We start from the raw sequence: 12,255 nt of genomic DNA on the forward strand, positions 1-12,255 counted from the left end.
TGCACCTTTCTAGATTTTTTGATGCAGTTCCGTTCCCCAAAATATTAACAGCAAAAGTATGTTGCGTTTAAAGAAATGCACTCAAATGCATATTTCATATCAATGAAATTTACATGTATTTATGGGAAGATGGTATAAAAATTGCAAACCGTTTCCCTGCAAATCTTCCGTGCTCCCTTTTTGCAAAGTTAAAAAAAAGAAAAGGAGGGAAGGAATGGGTCTACAGGTGAGTGCCAAAGATGCAGGGATGGATGGACCAACTTAAGACCTTCTGATGTTCTCATTGGGAGGTATTAAAAATGTAAATATCATACCAGAATGTGAATTACTTGCTCTGGCTCCAAGCCTTCCACTGGAACTCCATTCACCTCGACCAGTTTGTCTCCAGCATATAACAGCCCTATGACAGAAAAGAGGGCATTGAGAGTTCTGCAAGAAAATAGGAGGGACAAAAATATTCTGCCCTTCTGAGGGATGCCTGCATCCTAGCCAGAGTTCTAGACAAGGGGAATCAATGATCATATGCGAGGCAATAATGGCAGAGAAGTCAATTCTCTGCACACATGCACACACAAAAATCACCCCCAAACTACCATTCCTTCCTTGCTGTGTATTTTAGAATTCATCTTACCACTTCTATCTGCCAATCCACCATGGATTACTCTCGCTACAGTAATATCTCCTGTTAGCTCGTGGCGTTTAATAGTGGCACCCTAGGGTGGAAGAGAGAGAAAGAGAAAAGAAAAAGAGAGAGAGAGAGAGAGACTATCACTGAACAAGTGAATGAAATAGAAACAAAGAATTCAGCAAGTATTTAACTATTATTGCAAATGGTGAGGGATTGTTAGAAACATTAAGGCTGGAGTCTTCATTCCATGCACACACACTCCTTCTATAAGGATGTTGCTACAAGCTGGCATTCTTTTCACCTATACATCATGAAACAATTTTAATTACCTTACATTACATAAGCAAAATAATATGCTTAACTGCACTAGAGGGTTTTTTGTAAGGGAAAAATATGCAATAGTCACAGTTGGATTTCCTCAATGTCTCCACCCTCTTACATATAACCTTCTGTAACATTTCTAACCATATCATTTTTCTTCTGTAGCTTACATTACCCCCGAAACAGCCTTTTAATAAGCCTACGCAGGTTGCTAGCACCCGCTGTGTAGGAGTACAAATATCCAGAGTGTGGGGTCAGGTGGGATTACTATGAGGAATTATAAAATATGCATCAAGCCATTGTGTCCACGATGAATGCATTGTGTTGACTGGGTTTGATACACTGACAATAATTTCTGATCAAATCCCTCAACCCTCTGCATCTCTGGCCATTTTCTCTACTCTTTCTTGACAAGTCACGTATGCAGCCCAGTTGCTTCCAGTTGCTTGCCAGGAAGGCATCCTGGGCCATAAAGATAGTGGGCAGTTTCTTTGATGTAGCTTTTCTGATATGTTAATCTTAGGATGTTAATCTTAGGGTCAGGAAACAGATCTCACCTGAAGGTGATAATGATCGCTGTCTTCCTGGCCATCCTTCTTATCATGTGTATTGATTGTTTATGACCTCAGGGGTTGCCAAATGCTCTCCTTGGAAGTTCTGTTCTTTGTTTACTCCAGAAATATGTGTGCTTAATTAGTTTTGGTAGTTTTATTTTGTTCTCGCATGGGAACTCTGTAAAAAGTTCTTTGTGAATAAAACGACCAGGGCCGAGAGGTAGGGAAGGAGATTATTATATGCACCCTTCCCAGAGTCTTGCTGGTTCAAGCCTCTGTGTGTATTCTTATTAATCAGAGTTCAATCCTTCCTTTACTTTGGGAACGCCTCACGCTGGGGCTCTGTCTCTCCTGCAGCAGCCCATTGAATTTCTAAGTTGGGTAAGGAGCAGCAGGATTCTCTCCTCAGGCATCCTGTTTGACTTCCACGTGGAATTCCTTGCCCACCTATGACTACCAGGCTAGTGCTTCATGACAAGGCTGCCCTCAAAGCTCAGCAGATGTAACAACTTTCTAACAGTAGGGGAAAATACGCACCTCTCTGGATCTGAAAGCAAAGCAAATAATTCACATTACTCTGATCACTGCGGCGCTGCCTAAGCTCCCTTAAGCGCTACGTTGGGGAAGGAAGACTATTACACGGTGAAATCTGTTCTTCATGAAAACCACCTCATGGGCATATCCTACTCCTTTCTCATATTTTTAAAGCTCGTGTTAAAACTCTTCATTTGTGAAGCTGTCCTTCTAATCTGAAAAAAAAAGTTGCTTAAGCTGGCGGCACAAGCTTAGAATCAAATGTCCAGCTTACAAGGGGCTGCTTGTTTTTCACCAGGCAGACGATTCTCATCGCCTCCTCATTTTCAGGGATGTTATCTGGCAGAGGTGGAAGGATTGGTTCATAGTCCTTCTGGGCCACCGTATCATGAGCAGACAGAAAGGCCTGTGAGGAGGAGGAGGAGAAGGGGAAGAAGAAGAAAGGGGCAAGCAATGTTTGGCATCATCTTTGCATCCAGATACTGTCATTTGTTTCTTTCTAATCCAGAATACGGCAGCTAGACTGGTGACTGGGGGCGGCTGCCAAGACCACATAACACCGGTCTTGAAAGACCTACACTGGCTCCCAGTACGTTTCCGAGCACAATTCAAAGTGCTGGTGTTGACCTTTAAAGCCCTAAATGGCCTCGGTCCAGTATACCTGAAGGAATGTCTCCACCTCCATCGTTCTGCCCGGACACTGAGGTCCAGCGCCGAGGGCCTTCTGGCTGTTCCCTCGCTGCAAGAAGCCAAGTTACAGGGAACCAGGCAGAGGGCCTTCTCGGTAGTGGCACCCGCACTATGGAACGCCCTCCCACCAGATGTCAAAGAGAAAAATAACTACCAAAATTTTAGAAGACATCTGAAGGCAGAAGCTTTAGGGAAGCTTTTAATGTTTATTGTATTTTAGTGTTTTGTTGAAAGCCACCCAGAGTGGCTGGGGAAACCAGCGTACAGCTTCTGGGTCATGTGGCCAGCATGACTAAGCCGCTTCTGGCAAACCAGAGCAGCGCACGGAAACGCCGTTTACCTTCCTATTTATCTACTTGCACTTTGACGTGCTTTCGAACTGCTAGGTTGGCAGGAGCAGGGACCGAGCAACGGGAGCTCACCCGTCGTGGGGATTCAAACCGCTGACCTTCTGATCGGCAAGTCCTAGGCTTTGTGGTTTAACCCACAGTGCCACCTACGTCCCTCTACTCCTAAACTTTCTCCTTTAATGCTGAGTAATTTCATGGCCGGTACTCACCTTGAAGTGTGGTCCTCTGAGAAGTCGCCGTAGCTCTTTAACCTCCGGAGACTGTTGGACTCCCCGCAACAGCTCCACCACCTGAAGGTGACACAAAGAAGACAACTGTATTTTTTGCTCTATAAGACTCACTTTTTCCCTCCCAAAAAGTAAGGGGAAATGTGTGTGCGTCTTATGGAGCGAATGCAGGCTGCGAAGCTATCCCAGAAGCCAGAACAGCAAGAGGGATTGCTGCTGCCCCATTAGCTAAAGTGGTGCTTCAGGTTAAGAACAGTTTCAGGTTAAGAACGGACCTCCAGAACGAATTAAGTACTTAACCCTAGGTACGACTGTAATTTTAAAGTAAAAAACCCCTACTCTTATACACAGAAAAGTACGGTAATTTATACTTGCATCTACAGAACGGATCTGCAATGATTATTGATCATTGGCGGGGGGGGGGCTGCATTATCTCTCCATCCGTTGATTTACCATATTTTTTGCTCTATAAGACTCACTTTTTCCCTCCTAAAAAGTAAGGGGAAATGTGTGTGCATCTTATGGAGCGAATGCAGGCTGTGCAGCTATTCCAGAAGACAGAACAGCAAGAAGGAGTGCTGCTTTCACTGCGCAGCAATCCCTCTTGCTGTTCTGGCTTCTGAGATTCAGAATATTTTTTTTCTTGTTTTCCTCCTCCAAAAACTAGGTGCGTCTTGTGGTCTGGTGCATCTTATAGAGCGAAAAATACGGTAATTTTGTTATGTACTGAAGTTCTCACCCTGGGCCAGCAAGGGGATACTGTAGATAGTTTTCACTCAGGTCCAATAAGGATTGCAAATAAGGGATTGAAAGTGACATTCAGTGATTGGATAGTTACAGAAAATGGTTACTGTTGCATTCTAGTGGAGCTCTATATAAGCAGGCTGGCTAAACCCTTCAGTTCAGTTCTGTTCTGGCCTGTGAATAAACAAGAGCTGTTTGAAGAACCACTGGGTCATCTGATATGTTCACCCACAACCTAACAAATTTCATCTTGGAAATCTATACAGCACCATCTTTTTGTTAGCAGCTGAATGATGAGGCACATATTTGATCACCGATACGGAGAAAAACCAAATCACACGCTACCACGCTACTCCTCTGGGGATTATTAACTTTGAACAGAAAGCCCAGGCCCATTGAGCTGTTCCAGTGACTTGAGTCTGAATCTTATCTCACAATCTCACCTCGTGGGTCAGCGGTCGTGCCTGTGGTGTGAGTGGAACTGGTCTTCTTTTGATATACAGATGAAGACATTCATAAACCTAGGAGTAGATGTGCTCAAGGTGAAAGATACTACTGCCACAACATAGTAATATGGAACAAATCTCATAACAATGCTCACATTTCCCCTGAGGAAACCCACCCAGGTGGGAGGGGTATAAGTAATAAATTAAATTATAATTATAATTATAATTATAATTATAATTATAATTATAATTATATCTTAATACTCTCATGTTTAAATGGGAAACACCCGGGTTTGGAAAATGTTTGCAGACAGGAAGCTGGAAGGTTGGTTGCCTGAACTGGTTCGATCATTTTGAGAAGGCTTTAGGATCCTTCTGTATTTTATATCAGGAAAAAATTGCCGTATTTTTCCGTGTATAGGACGCCTCCATGTATAAGACGTCCCCTACTTTTAGGGACTCCAGTTTAATAAAATAGGGGGGGTACCCCGTATATAAGGCAACCCACAGTTTTTCAAATACAGTGGTACCTCGGGTTACATACGCTTCAGGTTACAGACTACGTTAACCCAGAACAGAAATCGTGCTCTGGCGGCACGGTGGCAGCGGGAGGCCCCATTAGCTAAAGTGGTGCTTCAGGTTAAGAACAGTTTCAGGTTAAGAACGGACCTCCAGAACGAATTAAGTACTTAACCCTAGGTACGACTGTAATTTTAAAGTAAAAAACCCCTACTCTTATACACAGAAAAGTTCGGTAATTTATACTTGCATCTACAGAACGGATCTGCAATGATTATTGATCATTGGCGGGGGGGGGGGGGGCTGCATTATCTCTCCATCCGTTGATTTACCATATTTTTTGCTCTATAAGAATCACTTTTTCCCTCCTAAAAAGTAAGGGGAAATGTGTGTGCATCTTATGGAGCGAATGCAGGCTGTGCAGCTATTCCAGAAGCCAGAACAGCAAGAAGGAGTGCTGCTTTCACTGCGCAGCAATCCCTCTTGCTGTTCTGGCTTCTGAGATTCAGAATATTTTTTTTCTTGTTTTCCTCCTCCAAAAACTAGGTGCGTCTTGTGGTCTGGTGCGTCTTACAGAGCGAAAAATACGGTAATCACCCCAGCCAGTGGCGTAGCGTGGGTTGTCAGCACCCGGGGCAAGGCAAGTAATTTGCGCCCCCTAACCCTAACCCCCAGATGTTGTGCCCGGTGCGGCCGGGCCCCCCCCTGCACCCCCCACGCTACGCCACTGACCCCAGCCCCCACATTGGAAAGAAATGGGTAGCTCTGAAGATATAGTCAATGTCTATATACTAACAGCTGCCAAATGACTTTGCTCGCACTGGAAGAGATCTTACCTTCAAGAGAGCCTGCAGCCATGGAGATCTCAGCAAGTCATACAAGACACCAACGCCATTGACATCTCTCTTATAGAACAGACTCAGTTCATGCAGGACCAGAGACAGAACATGCGATAAACCTAGCCCACAGACAACATGCATGAATATTTATGGCATCATTTCTTTACCCAAATTACAGCTTCAATCGAACCCCCATGGAAATCAGGTTTATTACCAAAATTTACAGACTTTCGGCTGCTTGCAATGATCAGATCAAACAAAGCGTGTTCTCCCTGAAATGAGAGCACGTGTTGTGGTGGGGTCTGCCAAGCCAACCCTCTGTTGCCAGGCAGGTGAAATTGGCTGGCCTGGGGCAACGATTTGGATGGCCGGGTTGCTGGGGCAAATTGCATGTTGCAATGTGGTGGGTGGGACCAAAGGCTTTAAATTTTGGGGCACTCAGCTTTTGCTTTCTCTTTCGGTGAGTGCATCGGATCACCCGCCCACCTTCCCTAATCTAGGGCTGTTGCGTTTTACCTTGCTATGCCTGTCATGGGGTCGTCTGCCATTGGGGCAGGGGCCTAGTAGGAATTTTGTCCATTTGGCTGATTGGCTGGTGCCATTTGGTTTTTGCCTACTACTTAGCAATTTGTCACAATTTGTAAGGTTGCGGTTAGGCATTGGTTATAAAAATTGGTGGAGGAGGGGTCAGGACAGGCTGGGCCTGCCCCTTCAGTGGTGGTGTGGAAGGGAATTCCGTTAAAGGAATTCAGGGGCTTGCCATGATTTCGTCCAATCCCTGAAATGGGACCAGGGCCGGCAAGCCCTGGGAAGCAGGTTGGGTGAGCGGTGAGGGACTGTCGCTCAGCTCAACTGCTCCCCAATATTGTTTTCCCTTCACTGGCTTCCGAGGGAGTTCGGAAGTCAGTTCTGTCCCTGGCGGGGGGACAGATAGTCATAACCAATGCCTAAGCAACCACTCACAGATTATGTATTTTAATAAAGTTGTGGCCAAAATTATGCCAAAAACCTTGAACAAAAATTATGTGTGAATTGTGAATTATTTTGAGGGGTGGCTTGGGAACCTCCACACGCAAAAGCAATTGAAATAGCTCAACACAGTGGATGCTTCAAGTGGTTTCTCCAAACTGAGCTGAAAATGCAACTTATTGGTTGCGTATTTCTTGTCTTCCTAGGTAATAAAAGCTTAGAGCTTTGCCTAAAGGCAAGAGCCAAAAGATTCTCATTCTGTAGCTCTTCACTGGTGGGGCAGAGCCAGTGACCAAAAGGGGAGAAGAATGTCATCATTAGACTGCTTTGCTAATGCTGTCTGTCTTGAAACCCGAGACTGTGTAATATAAAAGGGTGTTCTTTGGACTTGGCAGGGGCACCCTAGATTCAGGTTTTCATGATTTGTTAATAAGTTAGCATTTCAATTTTATAAACATTTTAGTAGTGGATTTGTCACACTGAAGGCATCTTTATTAGTTGTTAACTTTTTTAAAAAAGGGAAAGATGATGAAACACCTAAGCAGTTAGGGACTTTGTCTCTCTATGCCTAAATCTAAACAAAGCAGAATTTATTCTCTTCTCATTTCTCAGCTGTTATCATCAACATAATTTCTCTTTAAATATTTAGATATTTTATACCTCGAAGAACAGCTTCATAGTATAAAACTAAAATAAGCAACAGCCATAAAATCACTACATCAGATTAAAATGCAATGGTGCAGCAGTATAAATACCCAAAGTAAATTGGCTGAAATACCAGTGTAAAAGAAACTGCATTATTCCCATTGGGATATCAGTCTTATAGAATGGTCCAAAGGCATATGATGAATTTATTTTGTTGACGCTAAGCCGATTTGATCAGACAATGGCTGAATGGGAGATTGCCTAGGAACTCCCCTTTGGGTTTTGAGCTCAGTCTCAAGTCTAGCCATTAGGCCTTTTGAAACAGATGTAAGCATTTCAATTAAAATAGGTATATACCGTATTTTTCGCTCTATAAGACTCACTTTTTCCCTCCTAAAAAGTAAGGGGAAATGTGTGTGTGTCTTATGGAGCGAATGCAGGCTGCGCAGCTATCCCAGAAGCCAGAACAGCAAGAGGGATCGCTGCTTTCACTGTGCAGCGATCCCTCCTGCTCTTCTGCCTTCTGAGATTCAGAATTTTCCCCCCATTGTTTTCCTCCTCCAAAAACTAGGTGCCTCTTGTGGTCTGGTGCATCTTCTAGAGCGAAAAATACGGTATATATTTTCAAACAGACAACAGGCTTTCTAGTTTGTACAACTGGACAGCTCTGGTATGGTGGTCTGCAGTTGCACAGATTTAAGTGAAAAGAAGAGGAATACATATCTACTATTACATTCATCTATTTTTTTTATTTAAAAAAGAGAATAAACCAATGGGTCGCACCATTTTCATGGCTACGCAACAGGGCAGCTTTCTCCATCTTCTCCCTCATCCTTGGAGTTTCTACACGTTTCTCTGAGTGGATCATCTGAGCTGTATAAAATCAGAAGCCGAACTGAAAAACAAAGCAAAAGAAATAGTTTATATAGTTAAATTTGAGTTTTTAATAACACTTGAGAATGAAGATTGCGTGGGAATTGAGGTGGATGCAGAATACCTTCTTTGAATTTTAACTGTTAGATGTGTAAAATTTTGGAACCCTCTGTCTGGAATAACAACACGAAGAAAATAACACAGTTCTCAGTACAGACTGGGATACATTTACGACAAAAGTATTTCCAAATGTCATTAATGAAGCAAATAATAAAAGTTTGCTGTTGTACCCAGTGCTTTTTTTCTATAGAAATGTTTAGGGGTACTCTCATTTTGACTCAAGAAAATCACCATTTTATAGTTCAAATCAGGGAAAATAAATACAGTAAATGGACAAAAGTACAAATATTCACAAAATGTTTAAGGGTATGCATACCCCTGCGTCCCCCCTGAAAAAAACCACTGGTTGTACCTTTATACTGGCTATGTTATATTTAAGGAATATCAGATTGTTTTCATCTTGACATGTGGCTCATACCAATTAAAAACCCAATATTTATTTAGTGCTATACACTACTTTTGACTAGTCTCTCTCTCTCTCTCTCTCTCTCTCTCTCACACACACACACACACACACACACACAAGATTTACACACTTTTGAGATTTTTAAAAACTTTGCCTTGTTTGTAAAGAGGTAAAGGACCCCTGACAGTTAAATCCAGTCGTGAACGACTCTGGGGTTGTGGTGCTCATCTCACTTTACTGGCTGAGGGAGCTGGCGTTTGTCCGCAGACAGTTTTTCCAGGTCATGTGGCCAGCATGACTAAGCTGCTTCTGGCGAACCAGAGCAGCGCACGGAAACGCGGTTTACCTTCCCACTGGAGCAGTACCTATTTATCTACTTGCACTGGTGTGCTTTAAAACTGCTAGGTTGGCAGGAGCAGGGACCGAGCAATGGGAGCTCACCCCATTGTGGGGATTCGAACTGGCGACCTTCTGATCGGCAAGCCCTAGGTTCTGTGATTTAGACCACAGCGCCACCCGTGTCCCGACTTGTTTGTACTAAGACAGAAAAAGACACAAATGCAGAGAAGGGCAAGCAGTGTCCATTTTCACTCTTCAAAAGGTACCAGGGCAAACAGAGATTGCAACACATGGACTAGTTGGAATACAAGCAACTACATTGTGCAACAAACAAATATTGATGTTTCAAGACTCCGAAGAAGCACAATATCCCAGAAACACAGCCTTACGTTGTGGGTTTTCTAGAACCCCCACAATGTGACTAATGTGCCTTTGCCGTGTTAAAATATTTGAAGCCTATGTTAAAAGAAACAGCAACTAAAGGAAAGCTCACAAGGACCATGTTAGAGAATGTGTGGCTAACATAAACTCAAAACCTATAAAAAGGACTTACGTTTCAGAACATATACAGTGGTACCTCGGGTTACATACGCTTCAGGTTACAGACTCTGCTAACCTAGAAATAGTGCTTCAGGTTAAGAACTTTGCTTCAGGATGAGAACAGAAATCGTGCTCCGGCGGCGCGATGGCGGCAGGAGGCCCTATTAGCTTCAGGTTAAGAACAGTTTCAGGTTAAGAACAGACCTCCAGAACGAATTAAGTTCTTAACCCGAGGTACCACTGTAATGTGAAAATAACAACTACAGAAAAGAGGAGGCTACATTGCTCACTATTTCAAAAAGGCAAGTGTCAAGAGAGCTATGCATGCAAACTTAATCTATTTTAAGGAATGGGTAAAAGAAGGAGAGAATATATTTCTCTAATATAGAGAAATCAGTCCCTAATTTGCTGTGAAAATGCTGCTAGAGGGTCACTGGTGTCAGAAGTGGTTTCTGGAAGGGGTAAACAAACAGATAAAATAAGCAGCCATTTAGAGGGGGAGGATAAACTGAGGTTGGTGTCCTTTCAACCTTTCCCAGCACAGATGATTTTGGACAGCTTGTGGTTCTGAAAGTACTGTATAAAGTCTTCAAAAAAATAGCAATTATCCAGGTCATAGCTATCAACTTACAGATTTGAAAATAAGGGACCAGCAGCCTCGAAAATAAGGGATCAGCAGCCAAAATAAGGGATCAACAATTACTTTGATAAAATACATATTTTTTTGCCTGCAAATGGCTTTAGATACCTATTAGGTCCATAAATTACCATATAGCATATATTCAACACAAAAAAAAGCAACAATTGTTGTTGACAGAGCACAGCTGGACATAGAAAGGGCCCCATTACCTTCAGTAGCTTATTTAAGGGACATCATCAATAAGGGACAGCAGCGGGACATGGCGCTGGGATAAGAGACTGTCCCGCCAAATAAGGGACACTTGACAGCTATGATCCAGGTTCTTTGGAGGCAAGTGCAACAAGACTCCTGGTCCTTTTGCAAAAATTCTCACCATCTGAGCTTGCCAGGAATTGCTCAGCTCCTAGTTAAAAGCTGTCATTGACCAGCTGAATTGTTTGAGGTAGAATTCTTTCCACTCACTCAGACAACACCATTACTGTAGAAAGCAGCAGTAGAAATATATATATATACAGCCAGTTGTGCCACAACAATCACTCTCCTAGCTCCCCTAAAAAAGGGGTGGTGGTGCAAGAAATGTAACGTTATACCAACCTGGAAGAAAATATGCTGTATAATTTCTTATCTTCGGGTTTATCCACACAAGACAGCAGCCATTTTACGTGGCTTTGTTCTGCCGATGTATTACCCCAATCTTCTTATCGGAGGCAAAGGAATTACTGTCACTTTTACTGCCCTTCTTAGGACCTATATTTAGAACTTGCTTCCTTTCTTCTGCCGTTCTGGGTACTCCACCGTCATTAAAAGATAGCTAAGGAGAACAGAGAGAGATGGGAGGAAGATGGGAGAGGCAGGCGCAGTTGGGAGCGCGTGGAAAGCTGAGTGCATGTATCCCAGTGTCTGAAAAGTTAATACCATAAGATGGCAAATCGCTGCAGATAGGAGATAAGGATAGAAAGGGGAGGGAGTGTGAGAGGGGGGAGAGGGAGGGGAAAGAGGAATGGCTCGATAATGCAAACATGTGCCAGAGGCTGGAGAAGAGGTGGGGGAGACAGCAAGCAGTGTGGAATTTTGTACTTTGTGGCTGGTTCTTGAGTTCCTGGGGTGAGCCGGAAGTGATGGAACGGAACTGTTGCTTTGGTTCTACATTATCTTTTAAAAGCAGCAGCAGCAGCAACAACGACTGCTTTTTTTTCTAAAAGAAATGTTTGGGGGTACAGTGGTACCTCGGGTTACATACGCTTCAGGTTACATACGCTTCAGGTTACAGACTCCGCTAACCTAGAAACAGTGCTTCAGGTTAAGAACTTTGCTTCAGGATGAGAACAGAAATCGTGTGGCGGCAGCGGGAGGCCCCATTAGCTAAAGTGGTGCTTCAGGTTAAGAACAGTTTCAGGTTAAGCACGGTCCTCCGGAACGAATTAAGTACTTAACCCGAGGTACCACTGTACTCTCATTTTGACTCAAGAAAACCACCATTTTATAGTTCAAATCGGGAAAATTAAATACAGTAAATGGACAAAAGTACAAAAATTCACAAAATGATTAGGGGTATGTGCCCCCCTGCATTCCCCCAGGGAAAAAAGGACTGCTAATAATGATAATAATCCCACCCCCCTAAATAGCAAATGTTGGTTGTGAAATTTCTCTCTAAGATGGCGAGAGTGTGAGTTTTAGTAGGTTCCTGGCTGTGGTTTTTTTTTACTAAAAAAAACTAAAACTGCAAGATTTCTTTAAATGTAAAGGCTGCACACTCCAGAGCTATACCCTCCAACATTTCTCAAATGAAAATAGGGACGTCCCGTTCCATAATGATAATTTTACTATTTATACCCCGCACACATCTTACTGGATTGCAGCAGCTACTCTGG

At 43.2% G+C, this 12,255-nt stretch overlaps 1 protein-coding gene across 9 annotated transcripts in view; it reads right to left on the minus strand.

The window, feature by feature from the left end:
• MPP4 (MAGUK p55 scaffold protein 4) overlaps positions 1 to 12,255 on the minus strand; it is a 53,049-nt gene that overhangs the window by 35,485 nt on the left and 5,309 nt on the right. For 4 of the 9 annotated variants that reach the window (XM_079978793.1, XM_079978794.1, XM_079978791.1 and 1 more), the window contains exons 1-8: positions 10,979 to 11,797; positions 8,250 to 8,361; positions 5,850 to 5,971; positions 4,492 to 4,569; positions 3,287 to 3,367; positions 2,312 to 2,443; positions 632 to 713; positions 315 to 400 (exon numbers count right to left, since the gene is read on the minus strand). In XM_079978793.1, the coding sequence (XP_079834919.1) occupies positions 315 to 400; positions 632 to 713; positions 2,312 to 2,443; positions 3,287 to 3,367; positions 4,492 to 4,569; positions 5,850 to 5,971; positions 8,250 to 8,334 (666 nt within the window). In that variant the 5' untranslated portion in view covers positions 8,335 to 8,361; positions 10,979 to 11,797. Of the gene's footprint in view, positions 1 to 314; positions 401 to 631; positions 714 to 2,311; positions 2,444 to 3,286; positions 3,368 to 4,491; positions 4,570 to 5,849; positions 5,972 to 8,249; positions 8,362 to 10,978; positions 11,799 to 12,255 lie in introns of those variants that run through there. The other 5 variants (XM_079978789.1, XM_079978790.1, XM_079978788.1 and 2 more) reach the window with 3 other exon arrangements.

This window comes from Podarcis cretensis, assembly GCF_951804945.1.
Source record: "Podarcis cretensis genome assembly, chromosome: 1".
Taxonomy (NCBI): Eukaryota; Metazoa; Chordata; class Lepidosauria; order Squamata; family Lacertidae; genus Podarcis; species Podarcis cretensis.